At 37.4% G+C, this 18792-nt stretch overlaps 1 protein-coding gene across 1 annotated transcript in view; it reads right to left on the minus strand.

The window, feature by feature from the left end:
- Positions 1–18792, minus strand: part of PLXNA4 (plexin A4) — a 467309-nt gene that overhangs the window by 110261 nt on the left and 338256 nt on the right. The window contains exon 9 of the mRNA XM_072147475.1: positions 17103–17217. Within this exon, the coding sequence (XP_072003576.1) occupies positions 17103–17217 (115 nt within the window). The remainder of the gene's footprint in view (positions 1–17102; positions 17218–18792) is intronic.

An 18792-nucleotide genomic window follows, 5' to 3' on the forward strand; every position in this document is an offset into this window, starting at 1 on the left:
CTATATGACAAAAGGGTTATAAGCTGCTCTAGCGGCAGCTTATCCCCCATTCCAACAGAATATTGGAATGTTTTCCCAAGATACATGAATCAACCATCAGGAAAAGTCACAACATCCCATACACATTAATTAGATTGTTAGCTTTTCCTATTCAAATTACTATAATTGGCCAACATTTATTCAGTTGGTACCTTTATTACTAAATTAATTAATTAGGACCTTAAATCTCAAAAGTTGCAACTTTGCAATCTCTTGAATGTCTACATAATTGATTGCAACAATTCTTCATCGCAGTGTTTTATGTCTGTAAGCATGAAACTGATTTACAGGCAGTCCCCGGGTTATGTACAAGATAGGGTCCATAGGTTTGTTCTTTAGTTGAATTTGTATGTAAGTCAAAACTGTACATTTAATAATTGCAGTTCCAGACAATTTTCTTTTTGTCCCAGTGACAATTGGAGTTAAAATTTTTTTTGCTGTAATGGGACCAAGGATTATCAAAAAAGCTTCATTACAGACACCTTACAGTTGATCATTGCAATCTGGGACTATAGTAAAGCATCCAGAGAGCTTCACCAAAGGTCACAGTGGGCAGAATTGTCCGTCTATAACTAGGGGTCGTCTGTAAGTTGGGTGTCCTTAAGAAGGGGACCGCCTGTACTGGATCTAGAAAAAAAAAGGTTGGGACAAGTACTCAAAGTGCACCTCCTGTAACAGTAATGGTGATGTATATGACGTGTGAGGATGCCATTTGTGTTGCTCTCCTTGCTCTCACCTGATATACTGAGCACATAACAACTGGAAATGGCATGAGTTAGTGTCTCGTCTGTGGGTTGTGAAAAAAATGGGGGTCACAGAAGCCGCACTGAAAGAAATCCGAGGTATAGACTTGCATATATAAATAGAGCCTTCACTTTATTGCTTGGACAACGTGTTTCAGGGGAAGAATTCCCCCTTCAACAAGATATGCACGTCTGAACCTCAGTTTTCTTATAGTGTGGCTTCCATGACCCCCATTTTTTCACAATCCCCTTTCTAGCATGAAACTGATAGGCAGTCTTTGGCGATAGAGATACCTCAAAATTAGGAGAGGTATGTGTCCCTCTACTGTTGTGAAACCAGGCCAGTATGGTTGGGTAATAAAACCAGTATATGAAAGAACCAGATCAATTGTCTCATAAAATCAATGGCATGTTGATGGAATTCTCTTTATCATAGGAAACAAGTATAAAAAGAGACGGACACATACAAGGAAAGTTAGCCATTGAGGAAGGAGGGAGAACCTCCGAAACACGTTTGGCGGCGAGTGTAAATCCCCATTGGGTCCACTTTTATTAATTTTATTCCCCATGCACAGCACTTGTGTTTCACAGAATAGGAAATCTTTTTGGAAAGAGGAAACAAAGCGTGACCTCCAAAACAAACTGGGAGAGCTGTTGAGTTGGAACTACTCTCAGCTGAAACCACGTTATAAGAAAAGGAGCTCCGTAACCATTCAATTGGCTTCCACGCATGCGCAGTCAAGCGGATACAATGCCGAAAGAGATACACGTTTACACAAAGTGCTTAGCAAGGAGTAACGTTACCACATTTCATCTTTATTTTCATTGTTGCAACTAAAAGAAACATGTTGCTGGCATAAGATATGAGAATGTATTACTGATCTCGTTACAAACATTGTGGTGTATGATGCACTAACTACATACAATGACGTATTGCACCATATCTCAACAACAGAGTATTGTGTGAATATCATTTTGTTCCCATCACAGTGCTAAACTCTATCGGGGAACTATACAGGACACTTTTTACAACATGAGGTTGCAATTCATCTGTTGAAAGTGCAGATTGCACACTATAACATTTTTTCAGAAAGTAAAAAAAAACGTGTTATGATACTGCTCACAGGAACGTTATACTACAAGTGTGAGTACATTATTCACAGTGCAAATTACTTGGAAAACACTATCAGTGCAATAAGTGGAGAACATTGTTTATTTTATTTTAAAAGAAATGCTATGTGATTTTTTAAAACTCTATGAATTTTTGATGGCTGGAATGTGAACAGTTACCTACAATGAAATAAGATCTCATAAGTAATATCTTATGATATATTCCTTTTTATTGTTGATTGGGCAATTAATTTATCATCTGTATGTAGCTACATATACTTGCTTTGTTTATGTTTTTTATGTTTTTCATGATTTGTATTAAAGATAAAGTATTTTAAGATATATCTTTTCTCATATTGTTTATAGCTCCAATAGGATGTGCTGAATGCTGGTGCTTTGGATACTTTTTGGATGGGATTCTCTTTATATCCATTATATCGTTATTATTTGAGATTGGCAAAAGGTTATATTAAGTCATATCAAAGAAATATGTGGCATAATTCATATATCAGTCATATACGTTTCCCTAAGGACTCCAGGTATCTGCTGTTACTGTGTCAAAAGCCACAGGATGACACCAGAGAAACAGGGAACAATTAAATAATTCCCAAATATGAATACTGTTATCATCATGATTGGTATGTATGCATGCATGACCACATGAAAACATGGAAAAGATAGCAAGTTTGTAGGAGGCCAGCACAACAAGATATCACCATATAAAGATTCTGAAGCACATATGGGATTGTAAAAACCCTAAGTCATAAAAAGCAATTAACATATACCAAGCCTTCATTGTGTCAATACCAGCAGGGGGTCTGGGAGGATTTTGGAATCATACATAGTTGGAAGTTTCCATAAAGAAATAGTCATTCTTTGGGGATCCCAAGTGGATAGATTGATCGATTACTTCTGCTGCAGGCACCAGACTTATAACATTGTATAATGTATTAAGTTTTGTTTTATATCCCTCTTATCTTATTAAACTGTTCATTTTTGAATTTTATGTATGTGTCTGTTTATTTTAATGTTACCCTTTGTATGATAACCCCTTTGTTCCAAAGTAACCCTTTTGTTAGTTTTTTTAATTAAAATGTCAAAGAGACCTTTTGTGTTCTCTCAATTCCATAACTCATTGTTTAATAAAAGATGCCTGATAAGTGGTGGCAGCTAAATTCAAATCAGGTTATGGAGGGCAGAGAGCTGTGTTGTGACCCTACAAGCCCCCTTCCTAAACTTAAGTTCATGATCCTGACACAGAACAACATCTTACATACATGGCAGACCAGATGGACTTCTAAAGCTTTGATCTACCATGGTAACCCATTCAAGCCCTATGATTGTGCACTAAAGACAGGGAGATGTTTCCAAAATGTTTTTCCAAAATCTCAGCTGACTTGCTTTCTGACTAGCTGTCAGTGAAGACGTATATATTTTTGTACCTGGTACCAATTTCTGTCTGGAGCGTGCACTAGTTGGAGAACAAGCTAAGAAGGCTGCATTTGACTCGAAGGTGGTGGAAAATCTTATTTATTCTGGTGCAGTCTGCTAATAAATAGGTCAAAAAGCAGAACAGACGGTGAGAGTGGCACAAAACAGGCAGAAACTCCATAGTAAATGCCCCCACTAGTCCTGCTGACTGTTGTGTGTGAGATGTTAATGTGCTAATACAGGAAACACCTCTTCTGCCTGCACTATTCCTGGATAGTACATGTATGGGGCTAAAAATGAACTGTATAGCATCAATCCAGTAAATCTACAAAGCAGATAATACTCTTCCAATATCTCCATTCTACATTGTTTCATCACAATACGGTTTGGACACACAATAATGTGTGGATATGCAAAGTGATTTGAAATGTCTAGATGGGCATCTGTCAGGGTATCAAGCTTCTGAGAGCTGCCAACAAGGCACTATGCATTGACCAAGGTATTGAAGTAAATGGTATGTGGCCTAGGTGGAAACTAGTTACATTTATGAATAGAGCGATCCTTGCCGACCAGATGCTGTAATAAGCAGAGCCTGTATTGTTATCCACATTGAAATCTGTCCCAATAAAATTCTTCTTGTATCAAATTCATTAGCATGCTTTGATTGCAAACAAACCACATTGACATGAATAGAAAAACGTCTGAAACTCTTAAGAAGTTTGCGGTAGATAATTGAAGAGGCGAGCTTCATTAAAAATGTACATTTTCATTATGTTCTTATCTGATTAACCTAATGTTCTTCTAATTAAATCTTATGGGTAACTCTTTAAGATGATTTACCGCATGACAAATTCATAGTCCTGCCCCATTTACCCATAGAGAGCGAGGGGTATGTCTGCAGCTTTCACTTCAAAGCTTATGATAATTACAATATGGTGTAATACACACCAATCTACTTTTTATACCCTTTGGAAAAAGGTTTATGTTTGTCGGAGCTGCAGGAAAAATAATAAGACAACAATTAGTGGTTTTCTTCTAATTTATAAACTGCCTTCCAGGGATTGTAATGGCTGTCTCACATATCACTCCACCTCACTGTTTGTGTGCTGTTACACCTTCAATCTATTAAAATCACATAGCTTCCAGGAAGTCATCAAAGCTCCTTATATTTTAATAGCAATTATACAGACATCGATCACAATCCCTTGTTTGCTTTGTGTCAGCATCTGCCATAATATCTTCATCTGCTCAGATTACATACCACAGATTTTACATTTTCTGCGGCTGTAAACTGTCAATGAGATGAACTTATGGCTTCCATTTTTTTTTTCATATGTCAGTGGGACGGGGTTTATGCTACTAATGTTTGCAATTACAATTTTTAGGTTATGTTCTATACCCATCACAGGCAAAGACATTTCTATTTCTTAGTCTTATTTGCTGGGATCACCAGTAATAACTGGGATGATGAAATGAACCAAAATCTACCCATTGAAGACTATGAAGGAAAGGATTACACTTCTTAATTATATTTCAGGAATGCAATAAGCTTATATCATTCTGGCTTAGCGTAAATAATCTAGTTAATACTTAATTTATTTAGTCTGGAAAAGAGACGACTACGAGGGGACATGATTAATTTATATAAATATATAAATGGTCCATACAGAAAGTATGGTGTAAAGTTGTTCCCGATTACGGTAAATCAAATCAAAAGACAAGGGGGCACTGCCTCCGCCTTTATAAAAGTTATGTAAAAATGAGTCATAAAGAGTCATATCTTTCCTGAGTTGAGTCAAGTTTAGAAGCTACAGGGGGAATGTCAGTTCAGATGCCTCCATCTTTGGGTCCTTTGGTACCTAGAATTATCCTTTTGATGTAATCAAAATCTCATTTTTTAGATCACATCAGGCTTCTGGGTCTGTGAGTTACAGAACCAAACATACAAGCAGTTTAACATAACAAACTCAATGCAACCCTTCTCAGCCCAATAATGCTACATTAGTGTCATTACAACTGACAACAAAAAGGGAACTCTGGGTCTTGTTGTGTTAAATATCCTACGACAAAACACACAGTAGAGGTGATTACCATGAATGCCCAAAAATGTAAAACTTGTGGTACAAAAAAGTGGATGGTAGGCAGCAGGTTTCAAGATTGGCCAGGGAAGCAATTACTATGCTATAACTGGCACAAGTAAAATGCCACAAGTTACAACTAAAATCTACAGAATCGTGCACACAAAGTACAGATTTTAATACATTGACCCCACTGCGCCTCTTTTAGACGTACTTACATTAATAAAAGCTGGTACTTAATGTTACATCATTGAGAGTATTTTATCATTAATGAGTGCATGTGTACAGTGACATGGTTAGTAGGTATTATTATACTACACCATCCTAATCATAAAGTAATGCTACAGACAGTACACCTCCACATACTTCACAAGTGTATAAAGAATAAAACAATAGAACGAATATGAACACTCAATGCAATGATTATCTTCAGGCAGAGCAACTAAATTGCTCGTCTTCTATTATTACATGTCATATCCACACACATATCTATATATTAAAAAAGAACAGCAATACCCTTTTTTTATCGATGTTTGGATTATAACACCATTAATTCTCCCTGCCATAAAGCCACACACAAATGTACAAGCATGGTATCAGAGATGTTATTAAGTTGTAAAGCAGAACAGGTCAATGTAATCCAGGCAGAATTCCAAGCTCCATAAATTTCAGAACATATTTGTCTCAGTCCCTGATGAAATTTACATAACCGTTACAAGCAATCAAACCGCTAGGACATGCAAGTGGCCAACAAATGCAGAATGCGCCATATATTTTATCTCTGTTTCTGAACTTTACAATATCATTATATTGATAGATTGCACACAAATCTCCTGGTTTAGCTATGGGAGGTTATGACTAGAAGCTCTTGCTCAAGAAAATCTCAGGGATTTATGGGAAGTGGGAGCTTTAGGAGAGATGAAAGCTAGTAATTGAATGGAAGTATATCTGGAATGTGATATATACAGTACTTCATTCATTGTCATGTGCTATGCTTCATGTCAGCAGGTAAGTAGCCTCCTATAGTGCACCACAAAATAATAGCCCTGCTGCTCCGCAGCAAATTCACAAACAAGTAACTGTATAGATTGAATGTGAAATATTTTATTTCATGTGGTGCATTGTCCTGTGGAGCTGATAAATGGATGTCCTGCAGGGTTTTTTATTGTTTTCAAGTCACAAATTAAAATAAAAATCACACAAACATATAACTATGCTTCAGGTACAACTTTTGCAACTTATGCTCAATTGTTTTCAAAACTACATGTCAAGGGATTTGGATACAGGATTGAATACAGTACTATCTGTCACCAGATCCATCAGTTATGTGTACACTGCTATCAATATATGTAACAGTATCTCATCTGTCATATTCATATACCTTACATGAAAGCTATGCACTTTACCGTACATGAGCTATATGACTGAAATGTGACCACAGAGTAGATCGGAGGCACAAGGTGCATATTTTCTTAGTGATTTATAAACCTGACTGTTTAATACTGTATATGTTTCATCATATAGAAGTGAACCTATGGCACCGATGCCAAAGCTGGTATGCAGAGCCCTCAATACGGGCTTTACCAAACAAGACTCAACGCATCTTCCTGTAGTTCCAGACAGGTCAGGACATGCCGGGCTCAATACTATTTTAAAGCAACTCACAAGAGGTGTCACAAATGTGGACAGATTTGGAGCCCCTGCTCCGGAGCCTCGTGGTTCTTCCTGTTCAGAGGATGGATGCTTCAAAAATGATCCACATTATATCTCCTTCTTTTAATGGTATTGGTGTCCTCAGGATGCTGATATGACTTAAAGGGAACCTACCACCACAAATCTACCTATAAAGGTAGATCGGGTGGTAGGTGGATCAATGGGACGTGAGGAGAGCCCTAAAAGGGCTCTCCTCACGTCCCATTGATCCACCTACCACCCGATCTACCTTTTTAGGTAAATTTGTGGTGGTAGGTTCCCTTTAAAGCTAAAAGTTACTGCTTAAATTGCCATGTTGGCAATTAGCAATAAATAAGTTGGTTTTGATTATAGTTTGGGCACCCACTCTCTTAATATACTCTGATACATAGTTTATGACCTAAGCCACAAGTGTCAACATTGGTTAATGACCCCCAATCATGAAATCATGAGCATAGTGAGTGCACGTAAGAAGTAACACTACATTTTTATGTTTAAGCAGTTTTCTCCTGTAGTACTTACAGTACAGAACACTGATCTGAATAGAGTACATGGAGTAAGACATAGACACATTCTATGTAATCTGATACTTCTAATTGAGCAGAGATTCCCCAGTGAATGTCAGTTTAGAAGGGAGCAGGGGTGGTAGAATGGAGCCTCATAGGTAGAGAAATAAGCACTTCTTAGTAAATAAAACAATATTTGTTGTGTTGAGAGTTTCGCTATTTCTATTGTTACTTTTATGATTTTTGTACTGTATGTATTTGTTTGGTAAAATGAAAAGTATAATTTTTACAAAACCTTCCCAACTACAATGTCGTACTACTTATTGTACTACTGTTCTTTTATGTGACAGGTCAGAGCTGGAGTTCCCTATTTAGTTCATTAGCCTATTTTACAGTCATAAGTAAGTGTCATTACATCATGTGTCCGCTACTGCCCACCAGTGTAACATTGGACTCTACTCTTTGGTTAGAGTTATCTTCTTAATAAAAACATGAAAGAAATACTTAATAATATCCAAATTGTGAATAGAAGCAGCTTCTACTCTTTGTACAAAATAAGTTATTTTCTCATCCGGCAAAGAAGAGTCAACCCTTTACATGACGCCTTTGGAAAAATCCTTTCCCCCATTCAAGGCTCTGCTTGTAATCTTTATCCAGATAATGTTCCATTCTCAGAAAGTGACAATCGGTTTCTTAAATGTGCCCTTCCATTCAAGCAAATAGTGTTTATTCAACATACAGTATAAAAGCTAAGTATAAGAGGCTGCCTTCACAAGTCTTCATGTTCAGCGCTCTTTCATGTTCACAGCTCTGTTTTCTTTAGTGCTGTTTTCTATTATTTTTACATGGTACAATATAGCTGATTCCACTTTTAAAAGTTTAACATATGAGGACATCTTCACTAAATCCTCTTGCCGCGCGCACCCAGCTTTAATGTTCTCCATTATACTTTATGACTGGCTTATCCCATCCACAGGTTTGTGTCTTTGTTCTACAACTTTCTTTGATTCTTTATCCTTTCAATATGGATTAGCCATTTAATGGCTCATAATGCACCGTATGTTAGCGTCGTCAATTGAAAGATGCTGTGTCCGAGAAGTACAAAAAGTTCTTTTTTTGATTTATATCAATAAAGCCCTTGAGACCCTTTTACATGTTCAATGAGAGTGCAAGTCCCTCCTATAGCCCCATGAACAAAGCAGCAGGAGTGTTGCCTGTCTCAGCGGGCTGCTCAGAAATTAATCGTGGCTGCTTGTCTGCAGTCATACCTAACATGAGGAGCAGCTTTTAATCAGCCTCTTACTATTCTCAATGAAACTCAATAGGACTCTGTAATGGAGGGGTTTCTGCCAGCAGCCCTTCATTCTCACTATTATTGAAGAGGCTCAAAGTATAGCAAACTGGACAAACTGAGCAGTGTGCATTGTATTTTTCGCGACTGAATATAAAGAGTGATCTTTACCCGGAATAAAGAACAGTAGAATAGTAAAGGCCATTGACCCCTGTTATCTAATAGAACTTCATACTCCTTTCCTCAGCTTTCTGCAAAGAATGAAGGTGACCATAAGGAGCAGTGTTTGTTAAATAATATATATCCCATCTATATGAATAGGAGACATGTTATGTTGACCTCATACCAGCACACCAGGGCTGCTTAAGGTTATCATGATTCCCGACAAAATGGTTTGAAAGACAAATTACAATACAGTAAATGAGAGCAAAATATTTACCCCCAATTTTTTTTTCATTTCTTTTTTATTACTTATGGTGTTTAAAGCTGGTTTTGCAGGAAATATTTTACAAATTACTTAGAAAAGGTTAAAAAATGTTTAAAAACTACAAATCTCTGTTCACTAATCCATCTCCAATCATTTAAATTACAGGGACTAGGAAGTATAGATAGGTGAAGCATTAATGCAATGATGAAATGGGAGAAGTGGGGAAAAGTGAGATTATTGCCCTCTTTTTCTTTTTTTTTAAGCATTCTGAACAATTTTATACTTGGCAGAGCCCCCCCCCCCTCCTTTAAAATATTAGAAAGATTGCCAATAGCAACCAGTTGATTTCACCCACTTTTTACAGTCTTAGGCTATATTCACACTGCCGTTGCCCGCCCGTACCGTACCGTAACGGGCAACGGCAGTGTACGGGGAGAGGAGGAGGAGGTGAGCGCAGCTCACCCCCGCCCCTCTCCATAGCAACCTATGGCGCACGGCGCCGTGTTACGGGAAAAGATAGGACAGGTCCTATCTTTTTCCCAGGTACGGAACGGTACGGTGCCGCACGTGTGCGGCACCGTACCGCTCCCGTAGGGTGCCGTGCGCCCATAGAAGTGTATGGGGGACGTATATCGGCCGTATATACGTCGGCCGTATATACGTCCCCCATATGTTAGTGTGAATGTAGCCTTAACTGTATTTTAGTGTTGGGCTAGTGACTCGGCTTACCAGACAATTGATCTTGACTAATACATAAAAATCTTCTGTGTGCTGTGTCCCTTGCTGATTAAAGTAATTTTTCCAGCTCTATTATCTGTACTGCGGGTTATTCTGTGACTATCCATCCTTTGGTGTATGCAATTCTGTGACCTGGATTGTTTACCACCCTTATTGTGTTCATCTGTTTGTCTTGTTTTATGTCTGTACTATGGTGTAGGGAGGACCCATCTTTGTGGTTGTGCTGTATAGCTTCGGATATGTAGAGGCAAGCAGGCAGGGTTATTGGGGTAGTAATGTACACTGTCTGTCATCCCTGAGTCCAGTGTCCCCACTACACATATGCTGTACATTAAGCTACTATTTAACTGCGTAAAATATGCAAAATGTTGATTTCTAGTTGGCTGATTTTTTGATACATGCCTATTGTGTTTTGCTTAAAACGCTGTTTTTACAGTGGATCCCTTATCCTGAATAAATATTTTTGTATCAGCATACAATTTTTATCTTTCTAAAGTGGATCAGTGCTTCTTCCAGAACGATCTGTCTTTGTCTCCTTTAGTGTCAAAGAGCTGAGTTCAAGAAACCTTGCCTCGAGCATAACATAGCAGACTTGACAGAATATTCCCAATGAGGTGGCATAAGCTTGCTGACAAGCTAAAAAGTAGAACATAAAGTTATAAAGAGCAAAAAGCATACGAACTAGCAGGATCAGAGATTTGTATCCCACTAGAAACCTGAAACTGATGAGTTACTGTAAGTTAGGTGCTCATGTAGATGGAAAATTTTATTAATGAAAAACTGAATAAAAATGGTAGCAATTGTAATTCTATTTATGTTGATTGAACCACAATTTGAGAACAGCCACCACTCACTTTATATGCATCCTGGGGTGGATCAGTATTTTGGCCCGGAAAATAAAGTATGATCCCCTAATGCTAGATCCAACCCCTTGGTATTATGTAGTGGTACTCTGTCCTTTCTCCTTTCTGTGGTCTTGACTGAAAGAAGGAGGATAGCACCACTCCACATTAAGAGGTGAATACAGAGTAGACTGGGAGAGGCGTAACTTGAAGGGGTGCAAAGAGTCTGGTCACAATCAAGCCCAAGATTCTTAGGGGGCAAAAAAGGTTTCACTTTACCATATGATTATACTAGGAATATAAGCCATACTTTATAGTAGGGGCTCTGGCATACTGGGGCCTATCAGTTTAAGTTATGCCACATTAAGATCCTGCCTTGCTCACTGCTCCACCTGGTCCGGTGAGATTGCATCAGGTCTCCCCAGTACAGGTCTCCCCAGTACCATGCAGTGGCATGGAATCCGTTATATAGAAATTTTCCCTTGTGTGTATCTTCAACAACTCACCAATTATAAAGAGTAAGATGGAAGATAAAAGTTTTTTGTGAACTCTATCTAATCTAAAAGAAAAAACCAAAAACTGAAGTTAAATATGTTTCCCAGTTACTGGGTGCTAGGTGCCACGCTTACAAGTTGATGGTGAAGGAATAAGTAATTTCCAATTTGAAGAAAAGCTAAATTATTTTCTGTTGCCAGACATGATTTGCTTTCAATGTAGCAAAGCACCTCAAAGTGTAAAAGAGTAGTTAGAACAACGATCTTTATGGTGCATTATGACCATATAGAAAATAATAAGTAAAAAAGAACCAGAAAATATATTCTATAGAAAAAATCTGAAAAGGTTTTGTGGTTACAATATATAGTAAATACATACATTTGCCTAAAGCTCATGAGACAGAACATCCAAACAATACTGTAGATCAAACCAATTGGTGATTATTTTGCCATCTTACTTTTATTTACTCTATTTGAAAACATCATTTTCAATTTTCTACATATTATGCCTCTAAATGTATCCTAAGTTATAAGCCCAGGACGAGACCGATCCAATTTCAGCAGTGTATGTTTAAGACTATTGTTTTTCTCCAATATAACTTTTCTTCCTTTACGTCTCTCACAGACATTATTACCCATCCATTTTCTCTTCCCCAAACACAGTGGGAAATCTTCTGGTTTCCATAACAACATCACTTAGCTCGCAAACCCCATTTTAATGATAGACAGGTGCCAACATCAGTGGATAGTAAACAGGAAAAAATTAGATCTTAAGTCTCTAATATTGGCAGCACATTCAATGCCATAATGAACAACAGTTACATTTTATAGAGTAGTAGAGTGACATAACACTGGTAGCATCTAGCAGGCTCAGCAGGGTTGTTTTATCACCTAAATCATCTGCCATGGGTGATGTTTTACAAGCACCTCTCTGTGTTTAACCCTGCTTGAACGATGGGCATTGCTATCAATTGACATATTCTATTACCGACTGATGTTTGATCATATTCTGTTCTTATGTTCACTCTATGCACTCTTAAGACGTTGACAGAGGATGAAAATATGTTTTTTTTCCCGTTTTCCCGTTCTTTACTTGGGATATTACAATTTATACATTTGCATTCTGTGCACGGATACATTACACACAGTATAGTGTGTTGCTTTGTTTGCAAACAACAATAATTGTTACATTATAACAGGAAAACAGTAAGAATAACAGTGCACTTTAGGAAGACAGATGCATATTAATTACGAGCAATGTAAGCGAAATACTGACTTCAAACAATAAATGAATACATTAAAATTAAGACAATATGAGTCAACTTTATATGAGCTTCAAGTGGCGGCTTGAAATTAAAATGATTTCAAAACTTAACCAAAAAAAGGAAAATTAAAATCATTTATTTCTTCCTCAACAACCGACTAGAAATGATGAGCATCAATCTGTTCAGACAGAAGCAGATTCCACAGATGGTTGCTTAAATAAAGGACCAGTTTGCATTTAGATGGCCCATTTGCTAATGTTTATCCAAAATACAGCCTGATAAAGGTAACAATTGTTGACCAAAACAAGGAACAACAAATGCCATTTTTTTTAACTGCACAAATAAAATAAAATGAATCTCTTGTTGCATTTGTAACCAGAGTATTCTCAAGAGAATTCTCTATTTATGGAATACTCTGACACAGTAATAGTCCAGCAGAAGACAGTTTAAGCTGACATTCAACTATTTCTTATGCACAGTAAAGGGTCCTCTCGCTTTTGCCCCAGTACAAATATAAAGACTTCAAGTATTAAAGAGAAGGTTATGAGATTACAGTCACTTTAATTATAAGTTAATTTACATGCAATAGAAAAATGTTTGTTTCTCAGCAGAAAATACATTCTCTTTGCACCTGAATTAATGGCGTGGCCCTCTTTCAGAAAATAATTTAACAGGAATTTTCATGGCTTGCTTCCTGTGGATAAAAACTGGTCCATGGTCCATGGTCATGTGATGTCACAAAGGTGCACGGCTCGTTAGTATCACAGAGAGTAATCAGAGCTGTGTGTTATAATGATCCATGCATCTGTGTGACATCACATGGCCTGGGATTGTTTTTTATCCACAGGAAGTCAATAATGAAGCTTCCTGTATAATAACTGCAATCAGACATCTAACACACCATGTGGAATAGATATAGACAGTATATTGGGAAATGTTATAACATTCCATTACAAAAACAATAACAATTATTTCTTTAACATGTGCAACCGCTTTAAATTCCTGTGACAGGTCATATTCAGACCAGGTGTCTTTTATAGGCCATTGCCCCTCATCGGGACAGACGTCTCTAAGAAGTCATGCACAGCATAACACCTTGTTTTACCCTTTTTTGCTCCAGGCAGTTCCACTCAGCCTATCTTATCTAGAACTGGGGGTACTTTTAGATTACTTTGTATTGGTGGCATTACTGTATAATAATTACAAGGTCCTGTTATGTCTTACTACTCTGGCACTTCTAATAATCTGGGCTCTAACAAAACTCTAGGTTGCCCACTGTAGTGTGTCACCTCAGATAGCTTGTTACCAACTCTAACCTCCAGCACATGAAACATCAAGATGAAGAACCCTTCTCTGACGTCCATACATTCTCCTTTTACCCACTCTTCAGGTACACTATAGTCACAAAAAGGTCAATGTTAGGCTCTTTTTGGACTTAATAAAAGATAGTACAGTACTTCCCCTTGTTAGCTGGCAGCAAAGAACCTCCTATTACTGCTGTCAGCTACTATGATAGGATATAGCAGTGCCTGGAGGCTGGTTAAAGAACCAATTCAAGGTCTCAAAGGAACACAACGGTATGTCACAAAACTAATGTTCAACACAAAACCACACACAGAGTAAACACCCTAAAATGAGACTTGCAGCTTATGGTTATGAGGTCTAGGTTTAGACCTGAAGAGAAGTCTTTGTATTAAATACTGGAATAGTGCTCATTAAAATCAGTGGGCACAAATGATGCCCACACATTTAATGGGCATTCTATTGTCAATAAATTGTTGCAATTCTAACTTAAAAAACAGAAAATAATTTATAAAACAACATTATATTTTATCAAAGTATTTACCTTGCCCTAAACTGTAGTGAGTAGAACTAAAACCTCATTATTGGTATTTTTTGGCATCAAATGTACATAGCAGCAATTCACTAAGAAAATCCTGATGAGATATTATTGAGATAATAGCAGCACTTTGCATCTAAAGAAATCCATTAATATCAAGGGACAAACCATGCAAACATTACCGCAATCCATTCCCGGTGTTCAGTCTTTATAAATATGTCAGCGATTGTAAGCTGGAAACCAGAGGAAGTATGTTGGCTCCAATTTGTTGCATTGTTTTCTTATCTATCTGATCCATTTACAGTTGATAATAATAATGAAACCTCAAGTCTGACCCTACCGCAGGGACCATTATACCTCTGCTGAGGACCAAGGAAAGCGACAAAAACTGTTACCATGACAACTCCTTCAGGTGACAAAACTAAAAGCCACAAAGAAAGAATTTAAAAAAAAGAAAAACAGTGCTGAAAGTTGCTTTTTTTCTGCTTATCTTTTCTTGTGCTGCAGTTTATGACAGCAATAATAGCTTCCTCGGAGAATCATTTTAGGCAGCCGTAGAGCACAACATAGATAATAGACATTTAGAACTTGGCAATATTGTGTTACCATTATTGCACAACACACATCTGGAGCTAGGAGCCTGTCTGAAAATATTACCAGAATTTTAACATTTCCTGGACAAGAGAAAAAATATAGCATTATACCAAAGGGGAAGCGAAATGTGGCAAATCTGCAAGCGATGAGTCTTAGCTGACATTTTCATGTGTTGACAAGCTGCATTTTCCTTATATAACCTGTCTTTTAAATGATACACCATTGGCTTTCCACTATGTTCTTAGCCAATTCAAATCAGTCACAGAGGCCATTTATTGCTCCGAGACATTTCCAATGTCCAATTTATCATGTGTAGTGGACTGACACATGTGCCAATATAGAGTACTATCAAAAGGAAAGTCACTTTATCTGAGGCAGGGCTGACATTATCAGTTGGACATATCTATTTCTGGCTGCAATAGTTATAGGACAATATCAGGATTTAGAAACAGAACAAAAGGGAATGTAATGTAAATACTGCAATGTGTCCGGCCACAAATGCTTGCATGCCAAGTACAATGTGCTACATATTCACCATAGGCATAACTTTTGTTGCAGGTACTCAATACAAAATCTGTACCCTAACTATAATATATTGTTCATACACTTCAGGGAAAGAAACAATCTCCGGGCCACCTAAAGCTGTTCCATCCGTATGTGGGAGCACACTCTGCATTCCCTTAAGTTACGTCCCTGATACAAAACAATGAAACAGCTAGTCTACAAAGTAGTATGTGCACAGCCAAATTCTTCATCAGCTGTCCTCTATGTTGGCTTAGAGTGGATGCTAAGTTAATAACATCTCTTGGTATACCCTTATAGGAAAATGGAATAACCACTATTGTTTTTGGCACACTATCCTATTACTGAACTTATTCTGCTCTTATACAGGTTGTTTTGTCTTGCAAAGGCATATTAGTAGGCATCTTTTACTACAGTCTAGAGCTGAATTCAACTTTTTCAGCTGAAAATCATTATAATGGATACTTTAAAGGGAGTCTAACACCTCCCCATGCTTGCAGAATGTCGTAGAGAAATGCACTATAAAAACACAGTCATTATTTGTATCCACTATACTTATTTTGTAAAATTCCCATTTTAATCTGTATGCTAATTAGACAGTTGGCACACCAAGGTCAAGACCCTAGCACCCAGAGCATTGCTATTCCTGCCTGGACTACTGTCTTCCCCATTACATTAGCAGGATATTTGTCAATGAATGAGATGGCAGTGGTTTAGGTGCTCCAAGTACTGAGACATGACCTAGGCCACAAATGCTTGCATGCCAAGTACAATGTGCTACATATTCACCATAGGCATAACTTTTGTTGCAGGTACTCAATACAAAATCTGTACCCTAACTATAATATATTGTTCATACACTTCAGGGAAAGAAACAATCTCCGGGCCACCTAAAGCTGTTCCATCCGTATGTGGGAGCACACTCTGCATTCCCTTAAGTTACGTCCCTGATACAAAACAATGAAACAGCTAGTCTACAAAGTAGTATGTGCACAGCCAAATTCTTCATCAGCTGTCCTCTATGTTGGCTTAGAGTGGATGCTAAGTTAATAACATCTGTGTTTTCACATTGGCTTGTATTTTCACTGATCCATTGTCCATGTAAAAAATTCTGAAAAATGTCCACAAAAATGTCCACAAAAAAAAAAATGATGAAACATCAGGGTTTTTTTTTCACTGATGAGGGTAAAAAACCAGGTGTAATGTTTTCAAAGCAATGTTAAACCTTCAGGGGTTTTTTGCGGACTCGGAGACAAAACACAACAGAAACTGAGCACCAACGCTAACATGAAATAGCCGTTAGTCTTAGAGGTCTTGGTAGACTATAACATACTGTACCTTTTCCATTTTTTTAAATTTTTGTAATAGCAATTACAACTTTTAAACAGGACTTTCTTTACTGTTACTTCATATTATTCTTATTCAAAATAACAGTTATGTGTTGATATTTATCAAACATAGCATAATATAACAGAACATAGAATCATTACCTCTGGCATTTTGACCCTTCCTTCCTGAAAAGAGCATGTCAGTGGGTCATGGGTACATACATGGCGAAATTTACACCAATGGCACTGATATGGACTTTCAACACAAGACAGGCACCTGAAAAAAAAGAAATATAATGGATGTTTGACTTTAACTTAAGCTTTCAACAAAATTTACAAAAATTAGTAGTACAGTATGTATGACTAAGAAAGAACACTATTTCCAACTAGTGTATGACTATATTCATCTCTTACTGGGTTCCTACAGTAGCTGCAGTGACTTTTTGCTCTCCTTTCCCCTCTCCATAGACTTCTACACCTCAGTGAGCTTTCAGCCATCTTTCTAGAAAGAGGAACACTTTCAAGAAAGATTTAAGAGAGAAGTTCCTTTTAAATAAAACAAGCCATTTTATTTGAAAAAATGTATTACTAAGTTTCTTATCTTTTGTACAACTTATTTGCACAGAGTTTATCTAAAAGACCACTTAATCTGGAAACACGAATGCAAGGCAAATGCTGCTGAAATTTCTGTAGATTCATAGGTTGATGCATAGCAAACAAAAAGCATTATATATAGATTATATATAGATTCATGGAGGGCACATGGAAGATGAAGGACAGGAGATGCAACAATGTATCTGTGGATAGAAGTATGTTTATTTTGCACAAAGACTTTAGGCTCTGGACCAGAGTCTAATGAAAGCCGTGGTCCAGAGCTGAAACACATTATGCAAAATAAAGATACTTCTATCCTGACACAGGCTCAGGTGCAGTCTCGAAACCCATTGTGCAAAATAAAGTTACTTCTATCCACTTATACAGAGCTCCATATCATATCCTTAAAGGGGTATTCCCATCTGGGCATTTACATTTAATTTCATTAATTTGCCTTATATAAAAATTTCTTCAATTGGATGTTAATTAAAAAAATGTTCCTGTGTGAAGATAATTTCCCATAAATGTAGTCATGTTGTCCCTTAGAAACCATATAGCTTCCTCGGATACGACCACGTCACACTCTGGCAGCGTGGCCAGACTTGCGCTATAGAGTCCTGCCGGACCACCAGGATTCAGCAATCATTACCACAGGATGGCTGTGGGACATGCAGTAACTCCAGGACATTTTATATACAATAACATTTTGTTTCTTTGTGCACTCACTCCAGCAGAGGTGGTCGTATCCGAGGAAGCTATCTCGTTTCTAAGGGACAACAAGGCTACATTTATGAGAAATTATCTTCACACAGGAACTTTTTTTTAATAACATCTAATTGAAGAAATGTTTATATATGGCAGATTAATGAAACTGAATGTAAGTGCCCAGATGAGAATACCCCTTTAACTTCCATGTGTCCTCCATGAATATACTGTTTAGCTTGTAATACACAGCATCTTTGAACCTACAGTATTCTGTTATAATGGTCAACCACATGACCAATATTTAAGGAGAGGTAAGGCTGTTTTATCCCAACAGTGTGTTCATATGCTTCTATGTTCCACATGATTGGTTTCCTGCCCTTTTGTCTCCATTCTCTCCTCTCCTCTAGATGCTCCAATTACATGATACGCCACATTTTTACTATTAAGTATAAACTTCATGCCAGTTGTATAAATGTAATATGCATATATTATTAAGATAAGTTACTGTTCATGCCACTTAGAATTGACTCTCATAAAGGCTTCTAAACATATA

Source organism: Engystomops pustulosus, chromosome 4 (genome assembly GCF_040894005.1).
Source record: "Engystomops pustulosus chromosome 4, aEngPut4.maternal, whole genome shotgun sequence".
NCBI lineage: Eukaryota > Metazoa > Chordata > Amphibia > Anura > Leptodactylidae > Engystomops > Engystomops pustulosus.